At 40.2% G+C, this 19,355-nt stretch overlaps 1 protein-coding gene across 2 annotated transcripts in view; it reads right to left on the reverse strand.

Annotated features, from left to right (window-relative positions):
* The window catches only part of LOC124556547 (cyclic AMP-responsive element-binding protein 5), a 160,105-nt gene that overhangs the window by 128,486 nt on the left and 12,264 nt on the right, over positions 1-19,355 (reverse strand). For both annotated transcript variants that reach the window (XM_047130503.1, XM_047130504.1), the window contains exon 2: positions 17,473-17,566. In XM_047130503.1, the coding sequence (XP_046986459.1) occupies positions 17,473-17,566 (94 nt within the window). The remainder of the gene's footprint in view (positions 1-17,472; positions 17,567-19,355) is intronic.

Here is a 19,355-nt window from a genome sequence, read left to right on the forward strand (position 1 = left end):
CACATATAATCAATCATGAGGTGTTCCAAATACATTTGCAATACCTTGATATCATCACAATTCAATAAATATTTTTCTCTTTTCTCTCAGTTTCAATTTTTTGCAGCTCTCCCCATCTCATTCTACACCACCTACAAACAGTTTACCTTTTTACACATAATTATTTTCTAGATGTTGTAAATATTTTATTCTGAGTGTATTTAAATGCATATCCAAATAACTACTACAACCTACATCCATTTGTACCTCGTTACTGTATTATCTCTTGGTTTACCTTTACAACTTTAACCTCCACAGGTCCCTCCAGTATTAAACTGGTGATTCCTTGATGTCTCAGTATGTGTCCTATCAACCAATCCCTTCTTTTAGTCAAGTTATACCACAAATTTCTTTTCTCTCCAGTCCTACTCAGTACTGCCTCATTAGTTATGTCATCTACACCCCTAATCTTCAGCAGTCTCCTGTAGCACCACATTTCAAAAGCTTCTGGTCTCTTCTTGTCTGAACTGTTTATTGGCCACATTTCACACCCACAGTTACACTCAGACAAACACTAAAACATATAAAACACTAAAATACACATTCAATGTTAAATTTCAGCCATTCCATATAAATTGAACAAGGTCTCCCTCCTCCACCATCATGAGTTTCATTCATATTTTTATGTGAACATTTGCACATGCCCTAATAAACAATGGTAAAGTTTAACATTCATCGAAGCAATACTGGCAGAGATGTAGTCACTTCAATTCCATGCATGACTCTGTGCAGAGTGAGCGTGAATATCTGGCAACTGCTAGCTGTTATATGTCAGTCAGTACATTGTTGAAAGAAATGAAATTTGGCCATCTTGTATAACTTCATGCATTATCTTAAGAATAATAATGAAAATAATTTTACTAGCTATATTCAGCCAGAAATATTTAGGCAAAATCACCCAAAAAATTTCACGGTTTGTCTTCTTATGTCTTGGGAGATCAAGGCATGATCAACGTGAAACTTGGCTTGCAGCAACCTAATGAGACAGGGAGCTCAAATATGAAGTTTCATTTACGTAATCACTTTTCAAAAGTGAATATATTAAGTGTGAAGTTCAAGATCTTGTAAAAAGATCAAAAATGCATTATTTTTGGCCTGAATTTGTAAAAAAACTGTTGTCTAGAAAACTTTTGAAACTAGAATAATTAGGAAGGCCATGGTTTTAAACACAGAAAAGTATATTTGATTATCCAAAGTGGACTAACAAGGCTAGATAATTTCAAGCAAAGTTGGACACGAAAATTGTGACACAAAAGAAAACTAAAATGTGGATTCTCATCTCTCTTTGCCCCCCTCCCCAAACAGCACAATGGGTTTAATTTCCAACAAGGGCCAACAGTGCTACATAAATTGAGGCAAAGTAGAGGGAACAATTGCAATGCAAATGGAGCTTTAACTTTGCCTTCTTATATCAGTCAATTAAAGGCACGATAAACATGAAACTTTGGACACAACAACTTAGCAATATACAGTTCTCCAATATAAAATATCATTCACATACTCCTTTTTAAATTTCTACAAATCAGTTCAAACTTGATATTTGTAAAAATTACAAAAACAGATCACATTCAGTCTACTTTTAGAAAATCCGTTTTCGATAACTAGTTTCAAACTAATCACTGATGAAAAGAACATGTTTTCAAGCAGCCAAAAAATTCACCTTTCATTTTAGAATATGCGCTAACAAGACCTCAAAATGATGGCCAAATCTGAGGGAATGTCCATGGCAACAGGCTACATTGCAGCAATCTGTTGTCCATGTTTTGTTGCATGTGGTTTTTATTTTTAAACTGACAAGTAATAACTTGGTCCATAGTGACATTACCACCATCAGTTCAAAAACACAAACCGGCAACTCCATTGCCATAAGGGATCACACCCAGCAGCTGTGCAACACCAGCCATACATGGGTTTCTTCATCCACCTTCCCAAGGCTGTAATTTGGTTTCTTATTTTAGGTTCCAAAGCCTTGTTATGGTACCCGTCTGCTTACAAAGCCTTATCTCTGATTCTCAAATCTGTAGTAGTATCTCAAATACGCAGTAGAGAAAAAATAATATCAGTTTCGATTTTAATCTTCTCAACACTGCAGTTTACATTTTTCGGAATTTTTGAGCTACTTTTTGCAGTTCACTTCCTGCAAATTCGTAATTCGCCAGATGATGATATTGAAGGAACAGAAAACACGGAAATGTGTTGTTCTGGACCCAACAAGCATTCTGTATTTTGAGCCAATACACCAAATGATGTGGGCCTTGAGGATGCATAGATTTTACCAGTGCATCATTTGACTTAGAGTCACGTGGCACAAATTGATGATAATCTCTTGTATCGGCAACCATGCTGCTTTCTCACTGTCTCTCTTCTTGAAACTTTTTGCTTTCTTCGATTTCTTGTTTTGGAGTAAATACAGGGAGGAGAAAAGTTGCGTCACAAAATTTTAATCCTGGATAGCTGATGCCAGTAGGAACCAAACTTACTAATGTTGTGTAGGTCGACAACGCACCATTTTTAAACTATGGAAACTTGGCATCATGCACTCCGATTGGCAGTGTCCAGTGCATCTGGCAACAAGGCAACCCCATGGCCAATCGGAGCACATGATGCCAAGTTCCGTAGTTTAAAAAACTATGCATTGTTGACCTACACAACATTAGTAATTTTGGTTCCTATTGGTATCAGCTATCCAGGGTTAAAATTTCATGACACAATTTTTCTCCACCCTGTATATGTACTTGATGCTGCATAAATTTTGGACACAAAAGTTGAACAGATTTGTTGGCATCAATATTTGATTTGTTGATGGCCTTTGTAGGCTTGCATAAGTAGCTAATCACCTGGCTATGCCACAAAACCCATCACACCGAGGTTTTCTGTGGCTAGTGCAAAAAAAGTTCCATTCCATATCAATGTTAAAATCGTTTTTGTGGCTACATAGATTGACAAAATTCTTATAATTTCTATAATTTCTACATTGTGCAGCTGAACTAATGCATTTTGGTGATCTTTTTTGAGTCAACAATTTTAAAATAAACACATGTACAGATACCATATCATGTTACAAGAGGTATGAAATAATGCAACAACTAACAGTTTGCTACATGCCCTCACTGCCATAATAAGCTACAAAAGCATGTAATATAGCTTGCAAATTTTCGCAATGAAATTCTTGAGCAGCATCTTAACAACAAACAAATAATTTTCAGCAAAGTCTGCCAGAACAGTCAATTCAGTTTCTCTGAAACCACTCTCCATCAAATTCTACTACTGACTCTAGTGTTTTGATATATAATGGCGACTAGTCAGCTTCCAAATTTTGCTGGCAAGTTTTTCAATAAAGTTCTCAATTGTTAATACACTTGTTTACAATGACTCTCAGTCAGTGTGGAACCATTGTTTGAATTCTACTGATTCTTCCATATACCTGTCATTAAATACTTTTTTCCAAGTGTGCACTCAGAGCTTCTTCACCAGGACAATTCTGACATCTTTGTAACATACAGTCCTTCGAATTCAAACTACATTCAGTCTTTACTATCAGTTGTTTGTAGTCCACTTTGATATTAGCAACTTGGAGCATGAGCTTCACATTCTGGTGTATGGTGTGGTCACAAATGGAATATGTACCAGAACCACTGATGGTGAAGCAACACTTCGGTCTGAGGTCACAAAATTTCAAAGTTAGTTTCAGCTGTGTATTCATTATGGTACGGTATAAATAGCTTTTGTATTTATGTTTTGGAACCATTTAGTCAAACTGACACTATCTTTTTTACCTGGACCAATTTTGCCACTGTCTTGTCAACTTTTGCATGTGGTGTACCACAAATGCCTTTCTCCATTTTTAATTTTCAGGCTGACTTAACAGCGTGCTCTGAAACATCAAACTTTACTACCTTCTTCTATACTGACTAACTTTATGGGATCGCAGTCAGTAGTTGTAGTTTTCTTGGCCTATCAGATATATCAATTTCCTTTCTTAGTTACTCAATGAGATCAACATAATCTTTACATAAGTTGCAACCTTTTTTATTTATTTAGTTTTCCAGGTTGGTTTGGTTGCCCTCCCCCTAAAGAAAATCCTGCGGCAGATGTGATTTTGTATGCAATCGGACATTGAACCCATTCAGTTTTCCTTTTTACATAGCTAGGTTCATCTCTAGTAGTTTCACCACAGAAGTGTCTAGAGAAGTCAAACATTGATTGAGAGTTTCCAAAGTTCCATTTGTAACTCATACAGAGATGGAAAATATGAATTTTGAACTGTAGTTTGAATGTACTCCAGTTTGCATCTAGTGCAAATTTTCTGGCCTGACTTTACATACCTTTTTGCACTTTTCTGAAACCACTGGACATGGTAAGATCTACTTTCAACAATTCACTTTTAGCAGTGCGATTTTTCCTCCCAAATGGATTACAACATGATTTTTTTGCTATTTCATACATGTCACGGTACTTTACTTTGTGATGCACGCCAACTTGGTCATTATCCATAAGCAAGACCTCTGATCACAGAGCAACAAGGAATTTCTGCCAACCTGAGCAACTGCCCATGAACTCAAGCCTGATTTTCTTTGAACAAACTTTGCCATTGTGGCATTTTTGACAATAACTTTTTTCCAATCACACATTCACGGACTTGATTATCACTCATCAACACACTGGCATCCATTTGAAACATAATTAATGTTATTGGAAAGTAAGTCTACTAAGTTTTACAGTACCTTGTAAGGAGCACTATAATTAACAAGACAGGATCTAAGGAACCATCACATCACCATATACTGTGCCAGGAGCTCCACTCAAAGAACAACGCTGCGTCTACTATTTTCTGCATTAAACAAACAGTGAAACACAGTGCACTTTATACTGAATGTTGCAAGGCCACAAGCAAATGGTCAGAATTTTCAAAGTGAGCAGGGACCGTTTTGCGTCAGCGGGCAGTCTTGTGCCACAGAAAGGGAGTGTATACCTGCAAGCTGGTCACTTCAGCTGGAGGCAGCCTCAAAACAAGGCTAAGTCGGCATACAGCAACAGGCAGGGGTGGCCACAGGACTTTGGTTTCAAAATTGAGACTACATTTATTGCTGTAAGATTACTGCTTCTTTACTTCAGCTATTTCTGCGGTAGGTGGCATGAGACATACATCACGGCATAAACTGTAAACAGTGTTACCATGATCCAGCACACTCTAGTGAGATATTACTTGTCAATATACAAATAAAATTACAATAAAAAAAACTTGGTCAACTGGTTGTTGAAATGTAGCCCATTACCATGGTAACTCCCCACAAATTTGGCTGTCATTTTCACGTATTATTAGCACATACTGAAAAATCAAACGTGATTCTCAAGGCCCACCTCATTCATTTTACTGGCCAAAAATACAGAACATTTATTGGGTACCAGAACATCATCTCATCTCCACACTTTCTGTTCCTTCAATATTTTTATTTGGCCAACTATCAAGTTCCCAAAAATGAACTGTAGAAAGTGGCTCAAAAATTCTGAAAAATGTAAACTGCACTGCTGAGAAGTTTAAAATCGATATTACTTTACATCTGCTGCCTATTTGAGATACTACTACAGATTTGAGAATTGAAGATAAGATACTTAGCTGATAGCTTGGTACACAGACAGGTACCACAACAAGGCTTTGGAACCTAAATGAAGAAACCAAATTACAGGCTTGGGAACGTGGATGAAGAAACAAACCCACCTATGGCTGGTATTGCACAGCTATCAGGCGTGACCCCTTATGGCAATGGAGTTGTCGGTTCGTGTTCTTGAACTGGTGGTGATAATGTCATTATGGACCAATGTAGTACAGTAACTTATTACTTGTCATCTTAAAAATAAAAACCACATGCAACAAAACATGAACAACAGATTGCTGCAATGCAGCCTGTTGCCATGGTACTCTAACTCAAATTTGGCTGTCATTCTGCGATACTGTTAGCGCATATTGGAAAATCGATTATGATTTTCTGGATGCTTCAAAACATGCTCTTTCCAACAGTGAGTTATCTGAAATTGATTATGAAAAACAGATTTTTTAAAAGTAGACTAAATGTGATCCATTTATGTAATTTTTACGAAATTTGATTTTGAATGAGTTTTTGTCGAAATTTAGAGAGCAATATGTGAATGGAAAACCTTATGTTGCCTTTTGTTGTGTCCAAAGTTTCATGTTAATCATGCCCTTAACGAAAAAGATATAAAAGGCCAAAATTAAAATTTTATTCGCAGTGTGATTTTTCCCACTACTTTGTCTCAGTTTATATAGCATAGTTAGTTCATGGAAATTAAATCCACTGTTCTGGGGAGGGGGGTGGGGGCTTATCTGGAACAAGATTGGTTTTGAATCTGTAATAGAAAAGGGTATTTTCACCTCTTCACAAAACTTATCACCTTATTGACAAATTTGTAGACTATGGCAAAATAGTAAGTGTATGAAATGTTGTATTCCACAGCCTTGTGCTCCCAAGTTATTGTGTATTAAGTTTCATGTTCAGCATGAATTTAAGAGATATAAGAAACCAAAATTGACTTTCATGCCACAATTTTTGCACCCAACTTTGATTCAAATTATCTAACATAGATGGCCCACATTTGACAATTTTGTGGTTAAAACCACAGTCTCTCTAAAGAGTTCAGTCTGGAAAGTTTTATACAAAACTGTTTTTTGCAAAATCACATCAAAATTAACGTGTTTTTGATCTTTTTCAAAATGTTTAAGTTTGCATTTAATTTACTTAGTATTGGGAAGTGATACATAAATGAATCTTTATATTTGAGAACCTTGTGTTGCTAGGTTACTACACACCAAGTTTCACATTCATCATACCTTTAGGCTCTGAGACATAAGAAGCCAAACTTGAAATTTTTTGGGCGTAGATTCTTTCACATTACTTTGCCTAAAATTTTCTTGCTGAATATGCTTAGTAAAACTTTTTTCATTATTATTCTTAAGAGATAGCTGTATAAGGTGGTCACATTTAATTTCTTTGTAGAAACTATTGCCTGAGATATAACAACTCAAAGTCGTTAAAAATTTACATTCGCTCTGTGCACAGTCATGCATGCAGTCATACAAGTCACTATATTTCAGCCAGTATTGCTTTGATGAATGTTATACTTTACCAATATTCATTGAGGACATGTTCTATTGTTCACTTAAAATTTCACCAAACTCCATGATGACTGAGCATGAAAATGTTTCGACATTAGGAGATTCAACACTGCATGACCCATTCCTCTTTTTCAGAAAAGCTTTTCTTGCCACTGAAAGTCTGCATTTTATAACCACTCTACTTCAGCTATATCAGTTATTTTACTGCCAAATAGCAAAACTCATCTACTGATTTTAATGTTTCATTCCCTAATTTACACTCATGTTCAGAAAAAAAACAGAACACCTTGAACGACCAAAGACAGGATATCCATATTCACAGGATATGTACATTAGTATGTTCTGCAGAAATGATTAGCATTTGAATATGTCAGCCTGTGGGTTTGAGGTCAACATCAATATTGCAGTGCAACACCACCTACCAGTAAAATGTGCCTGCGACTCTTGATGTTGCTATAAACCGACGGTAATAGATCAGTGTAACCTGAGCAGACATGAGGATACCTCACAGACACATGCGCGAACTGTACCACCAAATCAGTGAGTTTGAAAGAGGATGCATTATTGGCAAGAGAGAATGTGATGCATCCATCCAGAAATTGCTGCTCATGTGGGATAAAGTGTTACAAAACTGTAATGGGTGTGTGCATAATGGTTCACGGAAGGCTGTAGAACACAACAAAATGGGTAAGTTCACACAACCCAGACCACACACTGAGAAGATCGACACCTCATCCGAATGGCACAACAGGACAGTTGTGCATCCTCCTCTGCTCTGCCGGAACACCGCAACACATCGTACACTATCAGGGGTTTATTATAGCATGGGTTACATGTGCATCGTCCACTTCTCCGTCTACCTTTGACGAATGTGCAGAAAAATGCGAGATGGCAATGATATCATTGGGCACAGGAATGGCATCAGGTAGTGTTTATGGACTAATTCAGGTTCTGTTTGTTTGAAAATAATGGCCGCATTTTGGTTTGCTAGAGACAGCACAAACTCAAGGCTTTATGGTGTGGGGTGCTACTGGATACAACTACAAATCATAGCTGGTGTGCGTCCTGCACTGCGACCAGTGTGACCTATGTGAACGACGTCCTGCGACCCGTAGCCACATCCTATCTGCACAACACCCAAGATGCCATTTTTCAGCAAAACAATGCACAATCACATGTTGCTTCATGAACACATGCCTTCTTGGTGTCACAGGACCTTAGCCTTTTTCCCTGGCCCGCCAGATCACCAGACTTGTTGCCAAACAAAAATTTGTGCAATATGGTGAAACAACAAGCGCAGCACTGTGATCCATTGCTAACCATCACAGATGGATCTGGAACCACCAGGTGAACGCAGCATGGATGGGTATACCATATGATGCCATCACGCCTTATACGCGTCAATGCTATCACGCATGGAGCAAGTTATCTGGGCCCATGGTAGACCCTGTGCCTACCTGGCAACAGGACACATGCTGAACCGAGCTGACTGAAATGCTAATCATTTCTGCAGAACATACTAATCCACATGTCCTACGAATATGATCATCATATCTCCAGTTGTTCAAGGTATTCTGTTTTTCTGAACACAAGTGTAATTTCCCTAGCATCACCTGATTTAATTCGACTAAACTCCATTACCATTGTTTTGCCTTTGTTAATATTCTTCATCTTAGGTTCTTTTTTAAACACACTGTCCCCTCAGTTCAACTGCTCATCCAATTCCTCTGCTGTCTCTGACAGAATTACAATGTCATCAGCAAACCTCAAATTTTTATTTTAACTCCATGAACTTTAATTCAATTTCCAAATTTATCCCTGTTTTTCTTTACTGCTTGCTCAATGCACAGATTGAACAACATTCAGTTTCAAACAACGCATCCCACTCATGCCCTTCTACTTGTATTACTGCACACTGCTTTCTGTACAAGTTTTAAATAACCTATCTCTCCTTGTATTTTACCCCTGCCACCTTCAAAATTTCAAAACGTGTATATTCCAGTTAACACTGTCAAAACCTTCCTCTAAGTCTATAAATGTAGGTTTGTCTTTCATTAACCTGTCTTCTAAGAGAAGTTGTATGGTCAGCATTATTTCGCATGTTCCAACATTTCTCTGGAATCCAAACTGATCTTTACGGAACTCAGCTTTGCTGTGTCAAAGGTTCGCACCTACACAGCCAGCAACCAACACAGACAGGTTACGTGGACACGGACCTGGCAGGGGACACCTTTTCAGATGACAGACAAGGTATCGTTGCACTCAGCCTGGCAGCTAGACAGCAACCCAAGGGGCGGCACACATCACTGGTTCCGCAGACCTTTTCTCCTCTGCAGACCACATGACTGAAAGTAGTACCTGCAGTATCCTGGCACCCATGCAGTATTTAGGCCAGCACTGGGCTATGCTTGAGAAGTTCACTCCAATTGAGTTTCCTGAGTCAGGTGCCAATTGTAAAAGCATTCTCACGATAAGGAGCTCACTCTGGAGCTGCTCCTACAACGACAACATCATCTATGTTGAGCTTCACCTCCAAGAGCTGCCAGCTATGGTTCTACAGCTCTACATCATTCGTGGACTCTACACCAAAGAGACATGGCCTCCAATGCGTGACCAGCAATCAGACTTTGTAGCATTTGTTATTTGTTTTTCATCTGTCGAACACGAGGCTTAAACTTTTGTGCATCTCTTCAGGACTTTGACTGTGGAACACTTATAATGCATGGACAGTGCATTTCTGAACTTTCAGTTTACTGCGACATTTCGCATCTTCAGTCTTCAGATATTATTCTTTCAATATTCAAGAAGTGAATTGTTTGCAATTATGTGTTCAAAACTAACTCCCATTGCAGACAGCTGTTTATATGTGTTACAATACACTTCACATTCATTTTATACCTGGGTATTTTTCCATGTGCCACCTTTGGTGGTCACTTTAGGCTTCTACCATGTTCTCCGTTTCTCTGTAAATAATTCGTGTTAGTATTATGAAAGCATGACTTATTAAACTATTAGTTCAGTAATATTTACACCTGTTAGCACCTGCTTTCTTTGGAATTGGAATTATTACATTCTTCTTGAAGTTGCGGGTAATTATCCTGTCTCATATATCTTGCACACCGGGTGGAATAGTGTTGTCATTGCTGGCTCTCCCAATGACATCAACAGTTCGGAGGTAATGTTGTTTAATCCAGGGGCCTTGTTTCGGCTTCAGTCTTTCAGTGGGAACATTAACCTATGTATTACATGTCGAGTGCTTTGACACCACGTAACTGCTATAGTGTAGGGATAACTGAATACAATACAAATATTTGTTCAGTTTTCTTGATTTCAAAAAACTACAAATTCTTAAACTGTATGTACTAGATATAGTTAACAGAACAATTGTCTGTATTCTTTTTACATGGTTTTGCAACAATTCACCCCTTACTTTTCAGTCTAATTACGTTATATAACATTTATTTTTCAGTCTCCTCCCTCACCATTCTATAAACTGTTAGAATAGCACAGGAGAGCATCCAATCTCAAAGCACCGCAAAGGCATCAATAATTGCAGAGTCTGAATTCTGCCTGCCTGAACAGAACCTTGCTGCACATTAGCCAAGAACAAAGAATTCATTTCACCAATAACACCCCCCCCCCCCCCCCCCCCCGTGCACACACTCACTCACTCACACTCTCTCTCTCTCTCTCTCTCTCTCTCTCTCTCTCTCTCTCTCTCTCTGTCTCTCTCTCTCTCTCTCTCCCCCCCCCCCCCCTATTATTATATATGTTAAAAAATGAATTGTCTTGATGTAGTACTATAGATATGACAAAATCAACAATTTTCAAGTTCTGAAGGAAACTAAAGAATGGAGAAATGATTATGAATTACCACTTTGCCTATGATTCTCAGTTTCTTTACAGAAAGATCAATCTCAATTTTAAACAATCCAACAACCCTTGAAGGGGAAAAAAAGGTGTTAGTTCAACCAATGTTAGTAGACAGTTTGTTTCGTTTTGTTTTTTAGGGTGCAAAAACAACTGGGGTCACACACACCCATATCAAAACTGTAGAACACAAAGACAAAGAGAGGAATTAAAAACAACTACATGTCAATCCCAACTGACGGAAGAGTAGGCAATTAAAAGCAGGGACAGGGAGAAAGGTCTATAAAATACATCACAGAGAAATGGAGATCCAGAACTAAGAATTAAATGGCCTTCGCCATATTGCTACGACAGATAAAAAGTAAAACGGGGTCAACAGCCCACACGTCGTTCGCTAAAATGGCTGATAACTCAGATGGTAAGCATAAAGGGGAACATAAGAGCTTAAAAAAAGGATATTCTGTCGTGAAATGATGCACAGTCAAAAGTTGCGCGCAATGTGCACAAAGTGGTTGGGGAGCACCACTTAACAAATGGTGATGGCTAAAAAGGCAAAGCCCAATAAGTAACCTAGTTATGCAGCGAGAGGGCCGAGAGGAGGTTGTACGAGCCACTGGGAGAGGCTTAATGACCCAGAGCTAGTTCCCATGAAGGGAAGACCAGTGGTGATGCCAGAGTAAAACCAGGTGCTGACAGACGGCAACACAGAAATCATCAGAAGGAATGTAAGAACTAGTGGGCTGAGGTATGAGGCCAGTAGCCTTGGCAGCAGCTTCTGCAGCCTCGTTTCCTGTCAGACCGACGTGACCAGGAACCCACACTGCTTATGATGAACGTAGTTTGTCATCGTAGGAAAATGGTTAAAAATGCGGAGAGCATGTCTCCGCACGCGAATTGTGTCGCGGCATGCCTCAGGCCAACAAGGAACCAGGACACACCGTGGTAAAGAGGAAGTGCGAGGAACTGAACATTCTGCAGCAGTAAGAGTAACGTTTGTAAGATATTCAACCTGGCCATCACAACTGGGGAAATGTTGTTCGTTGAAAGTAGTCAGGTAGGAGTAAAGCCTCCATTCAGCCTTAGTAAGCTGCCATTTGGGTGTGCATACAGGTGGCGTAGGAGTCAGCAAACGGACAGCACATGGGAAATGGTCGCTCAAGTATGTGTCAAAGAGAACTGACAACTTGAACAATGGGCAAGCTGGGCAGTGCAGACGATTAGGTCCAAATGGGAATAGTTTGCATGGAGTCTAAAAGGAATGTGGGTGCTCCTGTGCTAAGGCAGAAGAGGTTAAGCTGATTAAGAAGGTCAGCCAAGATGGCACCTCTCTGGCAGGTTCTGGGAGAACACCAAAGAGGACAGTATGCATTAAAGAAAAAAGGGGTGAGGTAGTTGCCCAATAAGCAGGAGGAAATCTGCCCTGGTGACATCGAATGATGGAGGGATGTACACTGTATGAAGGGAAAGGACCAAGTGAGGAAGTAAAATGTGCACTGTGGCAGCTTCAAGCTGGGTCGTCAGAGAGCTGCGTTGACTACGAATGTCATCCCATATGAGCATCATAGCTCCCCCATGAGATGGAATGCCGACCTCAGGGGGAAGGTCATAACGGACCAGGGAGAAATGCAAGAGCTAAAAGCGGTCATGAGTATGCAATTTCATTTCTGGAAGGCAGAGAACAAGTGGAAGCAGCAATTCTAAGAGCAGCCGCAAATCCTCTTTGTTGAATCGAAGGCCGCAATCATTTCATTGGAAGAGAGTCATGGGGAGGGCAAAATGAAGGGTTGTCGTCTCAGTGGCTGCTGAGTGCTAGCCTTCGAAGACTTGCTGTTACAGGGCACAGAGGCAGGAATATCCTGCTCCATGAGGTCTACAGGAATGTCAGCATTCTTCTGCTGTTGGCATGCGGAATCCAGTGCAGAAAAAATGTTGGTGGTGCGCACTGGCGACACGGACGTTGGCCGGGTGAGGGTACCACGTGATGACACCGTCGAAGAGGATCTTCAGGTATGCGATGGAGAAGACCGTTTGCCTTTGTTTGACTTCTTTGAGCCTTTCTGGTGAGCAGAGGAAGACTCAGATGTTGGTTGGCTGGAGGGATGTAGGAAGTCTTCATGGGAGTATTCCTCTGTCCTTTCTGGTCTGCTGGTTGTGCAGCTGGTGACTTCACCCTGTGTGGCAGAAGTTTGGTGGTGTTTTGTACAGCTGGAGAAGGAGATGGGGATGTTACCATGATGCTGGGCAATTTCACAATCATGCTGCTAAACTTGAGGTCCCATGTCTGCGTTGGCATGTCCTTCATGGAGCGAGACATAGCAAGGACACCACGGTAGGTGCCAGATGATAGAACCCAGGGTTTCCGACTAGCCAACAATTTGCGAAAGACTGGGTAAGGCACTTTTTCCTTCACCCACATCTCCTGAACAGCCTGCTGATCGAGATACACTGGATAATCGTGGGAGGAGGTGGCATGGTCGTCATTGCAGATGCAGCGGAGAGAAGGAGACAGACAATTGCCCTTGTGAGCATCCCTACCACATGTTACACACTTTTGGCTGGGTGTCAACAGGACTCTCAAGTGTGGTTGTAACAATGACACTGATAGCAGCACTTCGGGTTCGGAATATACGGTCTGACTGTGATAACTTCGTAAGCTGCTTTGACCTTTGACAGAAGAATCATTCTATCAAAAGTGAGTGTGAGAAAGAGTGTGTGTGTGTGTGTGTGTGTGTGTGTGTGTGTGTGTGTGTACACTAAGGAGGCATCAACCTTTTTTATCATCCAATGGACGGCAATGACACCTTGATCAGAGAGGTACATTTGGATTTCTGCCTTGGTCACACCACAGAGCATCCTTGTGTAAATAACACCACAGGAAGAATTCAGCATTCAATGGGTCTCAACACAAACAGCACAGCCATGGAGGAAGGGAGCTGCAAGCAGTTTTTGTGTCTGAGAATTAGAAGTAATCTCCAAAAGCAAAGTGCCACTGCATAAACGAGAGCAGGATTTCACAGAATCAGCAATTGCATCAACACCTTTCAGAATTATTAACAGATTTACCATAGTGAAGGACCGACTGTCTTCAGTACATGAAACGACAAGGAACCTTGATGCAGCTGGGAGGGTCTTTGAATTGTTAGCCTCATTCCATTTCTGTTTCATAGTTGTCGACTGTGACAATGATTTGCTCATTGCGAGAAAATCCCCCATAATTCCCAGCATCTCTGATGGCGAGCTCCTTCCAACTGGGGCCCCTTCAGAAGGGGGTATGCTCGCCTTAGGAGATTGTTTGCACCTCTCAAACTCCTGACACAGGGACCAATCGACACTTTGGGAAGGTAGCAGCTCAGGCAATCATCCCTCCCTTGGCCTGGCTTGTACCAGGGGTACATGCAAACCCTACCTGTCAACCCAAGGCTGGAAATTACGCGCTACCCAGTCACTTGTTACACATCAGACTCGTGGGCTGGTCTTCAGGAGTGCACAGGGAGGAAGAAGAAAAGAGGAACCTCAAACACGAAAGTGGAAGAAGGATAGGAGAAGAGGAACACAAAAAGAAAGAAGGAATGAAAGAGAATGGAGTGACTGTTCTGATATTGGTGACTGAATATGCATAACACATTTCCAAAAACATCCCAGACATTTTCCCCAAGGAGGCGAAAAAGAATAGCGAGAGGATAGGCATACAGCATGGAAGGGGAAAGATATTGCAAAGGCCGACGCCCCATAGTAGCCAAGCACGAACCCACCAAAGAATGGCACACCCCCTTGGAGGTGTTAGTACACTTTAGAATATACACAACAGTAATAAGCCTTCCACTGAAGATACACTGGGATAGCGAGAAAGTCAGAACTGAAAGAGGATCCAGACAAGGAGATTTCAAGTCACTAGAACTATTCTCGGCAGTCTCATAGGAAGTTTTGAGATCCTACAGTGTGACTGACCACAAAATTGCATAGGGGAACCTACAAAATGAGGATAAATATACATGGGTGGAAATGAAGCTCCAACATACTAATTACTGTTGTTCCAATGTGCTAATTTAATGCAGAATCAGTAATGTGGTCATTGTAGCAACAGAATCCTTAAGAGTGTGGGTTTTTCTTTTTTTTTTTTTTTTTTTTTGAGAAAACATTGGATTAACAATATTATGAAAAGGATAAATTTCTACTCACCGTAAAGATGACACGCTGATCTGCAGATAGGCACAATGAAAAGACAGTTACACACTGACCTTTTGGCCAAAGCCTTCTTCAAAAATGAAAACACACACACACACATTCACACAAGCAAGCACATGTGACAGATACCTGGTAGGTGCTTCATCATTTGGTTGTGGATGCGGTCCGGCCCTGAAGCTGTATCAGATTCCCAATTCACTGAATGGAGAACTATATGGCTTCAGGTGGTGTGTAGTATAACAGAATTGCTTCACTCCAATCACTGTTTTAGAACACGAAAAGATGGGTTGATGATTCTCGGAAGTTGAGGGTCGAGCACAATGTAGAGCAAAATGTTTGGAGACAGCACCTGGGTCAGTGTAGACAGTACCATTCAAGTTAAAACCAGGTACACCTACAGATGTCTGGTATCTGTACAGATGTCTGATCTTAGCCAAACCTGCGAAGGATAGGTATGTGGTCTGATGGTTGAAACATACTGTTTCCACTATTCTTGTTTCCATCATTTTATCAGGTGGTGCATCTGGGAACGGAGCCTTCTAAAGGCAGTGAGATGATCTATCAATGGGTGTCACTGAAAAGGAGAGGAGCAGAGAAGGGGGAGGACCATTGGGTGCATTGGCAGGGAGTAGCACACAATAAGGGTAAGGGGATGTGAAGTGGGAGCAGGTGATAGGCAAGAGGGGGTGATATGTGTTGGGTGGGGGGTGTGGGGACAGTAGGTTACCATATGTTGAGGCCGGGATAATTTTGGGAGCAGTGAATGTGTTGTAAGGATAACTCCCTTCTTCACAGTTCAGAAGAGCTACTGATGGAGGGGAGGATCCATATAGCCTGGGTTGTGATGCAGCCATTGAAATCGAGCACGTTATGTTCAGCTGCATACTGTACACAGGGTACTCGATTTTGCTCTTGGTCACAGTTTGGCAGTGGCCATTCATCCTGTTGGACAGCTAGTTGGTAGTCACACCAACGACTGCAGCAGAATTGATGCATGACATTGCTGCTTTCACAGATGGTCCAACCATTGATGTGGTAGGATAAGCCTATGACAGGATTGGAACAGTAAGTGCTGGATGGGTGGATTGGGAAGATATGGCATCTGTGCCTTCCACAGGGATATGATCCCTGTGAAAAGGGTTTGGAACTGGGAGTGGCATAGGGATGGACTAGGATGTTGCGGATGGGTAACAGAACACCAATTTAAGAGGGGTAGGAATGATCTTGGGCAGGAAGTCCCTCACTTCAATGCATGATGACAGACAAAGACCATCTCCACTCCCTCCACCAAACAGTTTCTGCCCCCTCTGTCCTATCATCTCCTCTGAATTCACATCCTCTCACCTTCATTGTGCACCACTCTCTGCCAATGCACCCACCAGCCTTTCCCCCTCCTCTGCTCCTCTCCTTTTTTGCTCTATATTTCCCCCACCTCCCTCCCCCATAGGCTCCCAATGCAGCACCTGGGACACTTGTCCTGCTGCCATCTAGTCCCTGCACACTCCACCAGGCAGCATTCTTCTCTCCCTCCATCACTATCTTGCTATCCCTCCCCCTTCATTGTCCCACTCTGGATTGCTCCTTTAGTTCAACATGACTGTTGCAGTTTGCAGTCTGGCAAGAGCGGCCGGAGATAGTGGTCATGTGTGCCTAAGGCGTGAAGAAGGCTTTGGCTAAAAGTTCAATGTGTGACAATCTTTTTGTTGTGCCTGTCTGTAGCTTAACATGTCATCTTTATAGTGAGTTGGACTCTATCCTTTCCATAATATTGCTGCTTTTCCAACCTGGACTTTCCACTGTTTGAAAAAAAAAGCTTAAATTGCTTTCAGTTTATATAACAATATACACCACACAACTAGTACAATTATAGGTAACAGATCAAACGTACAGAACAGCTCAAATTTACATACTTCTAAAAGAGCACGGACAAATTCTGCTGACTACAGGAAGTGTTTCTACTATCATGTCATTTCCACTTGAACAATATGGACATCTGGCTTTCGAACACCACTGGGTTTGGTTTATGACTTCAGGTTAATGAAACTAATGTTCTCTATAATAATTTACATTACAATTTCTGAGAAAAAAAGCACATGGATAGCATTCCTTAAGTCGTCAGCAAGCCAATATGTTCAAATGAACCTAATAGCCACATATATACAAGGTAACTATGAAAACTTTTAATTCTCAGTTTGATCAACAGTTACAAATATAAACTGATAGAGGGATTAGCACTTAATACTTACCACTGAAAAGATTTGATTTTTGTGCACTTCCCAAGTTTAGAACCATATCATGTTTCTTTTTATGTACAGTCAAATGATCTTCATTAGTGAAACGCTGTAAACAAAGTGCATATTTAGTTACAAATATTTTTAAAGTTTGATTGTGGGCATTTTTTAAATTCTTAATTTTATTTTACATGACAGTATCCAATGCAACACCTGCAGTCATTGTATTATTTCATGAAAAATTTTAGAATAGATAAGAGAGCTGCAACATTGTTAATTACAGTTTCAAAATAACAAACTGCTATGACATCATATACTATTCCTCCAACACTACTACTAATATTATCAGATGAAGTGATACCTGGAGGCTCCTACATAGATTCTCAACATTACACTGGCCAAACAATAACAATTAAAAAAATTAGTTAATAATAACTGATCTACTAGCGTAGTTCTATTGGCTTTAATGAAACACTGCATTTTCAGTGTGAAAGAAGCACATAAATTTTGATATGGAAAGGTAGATCAAGAAATGATTTGAATCATGGAATGAACATTGGAAATTGTTTTGTAATATTTGACAACTGTGCACTAACAAAGAAGAGAAAAAACGAGCTGTTTTATTGACTAATTCTCAACATTAATAGTAGTGTACAAGGTACCCTGTGCCACACACCATATGGCAGCTTGCAGAGTGTGTACACAGATGTAGCAGATGTGACTCTTTAATTTATTTACAGAAACATACAATACCATTTATCTTGCATAACTAATAGTAACTAAAACACACACACACAGCTGTTAAGACATGGGCTCTTAAGTCATGAGAAGTATCTAAATTTTGAATTTCTGATCAGCACTCAACACCCACTATAAGTTGAACAAGAAACATACTAAATGGCCATGTGCACTTATTTAGGATGTTTTCATGAAGCCCATGTCTTTGGGAGAGAGAAAAACAGAGATGACATGTTCAGGTTTAAACCATTTTTCCAGCTGTACAGTAAAAGTCTGAAGTCTAATGTTTGGCTGAGAAAAATTTTTCACTTGAAATAATAGCAAGTTAAAAAGATCAAGGAAGACCTCTTTAGCAATCTCTATGTGATAACACCACATGCTGTTATGAATCTTTTCATGTTCTGTTCCACTGCTAAGTGATGCAGAAAATGAGAATCCAACTTTCTTCACCAACAGAGATAAAAAACAGAATCAGTAATGTCACTAAGCTATAATTCAAGAAGAGAGCATTATACCAACTACTGATGAAGCTTTGCCCGTAAACATGAAGTTTTATGTTAGTCTCCAATAAAATACCAATTCCAATTTCAAACTAACAGTATTATTGATAAACGTACAGAAATAACATAAATCTATATGGGCTCTAGTGGCAATAATGGCATCTCAGCCAAATGTCAATGTTTAGTTCAAAACATTTTCATTTGTAAGAGTGAAGGCTTCCATATGACATAAAACAGATTGCCTGTGATATAAAATGTTATCTGTACCATAATCTGAAGAAGAACTGTCTGAGAATGTATGCTTAGGGCACAGTACTGAATGGTAATGGTAGTGCTCCATGGACTGTGGGGAACTTGGAAAGAAGACAATCAAATCGACTGAGGCATGGTGTCATAGACAAATGTTGAGAAGCAGGTGGACTGATAAGGTAAGGGATGAGGAGGTTCTCCACAGAACCAGTGAAGAAAGGATATGTGGAAAACACTGACAAGAAGAAGGGAAATGGTGACAGGATGTGTGTTAAGTCATCAGAGAACAGTTTCAATGGTGCTAGAGGAAGCTGTAGAGGATAAAAATTGTAGAGGAAGTCAGAGATTGGAATACTTTCAACAGATAACTGAGAATGTAGGGTGCAAGTACTACTATGAGATGAAGAGGTT

Source organism: Schistocerca americana, chromosome X (genome assembly GCF_021461395.2).
Source record: "Schistocerca americana isolate TAMUIC-IGC-003095 chromosome X, iqSchAmer2.1, whole genome shotgun sequence".
Taxonomy (NCBI): domain Eukaryota; kingdom Metazoa; phylum Arthropoda; class Insecta; order Orthoptera; family Acrididae; genus Schistocerca; species Schistocerca americana.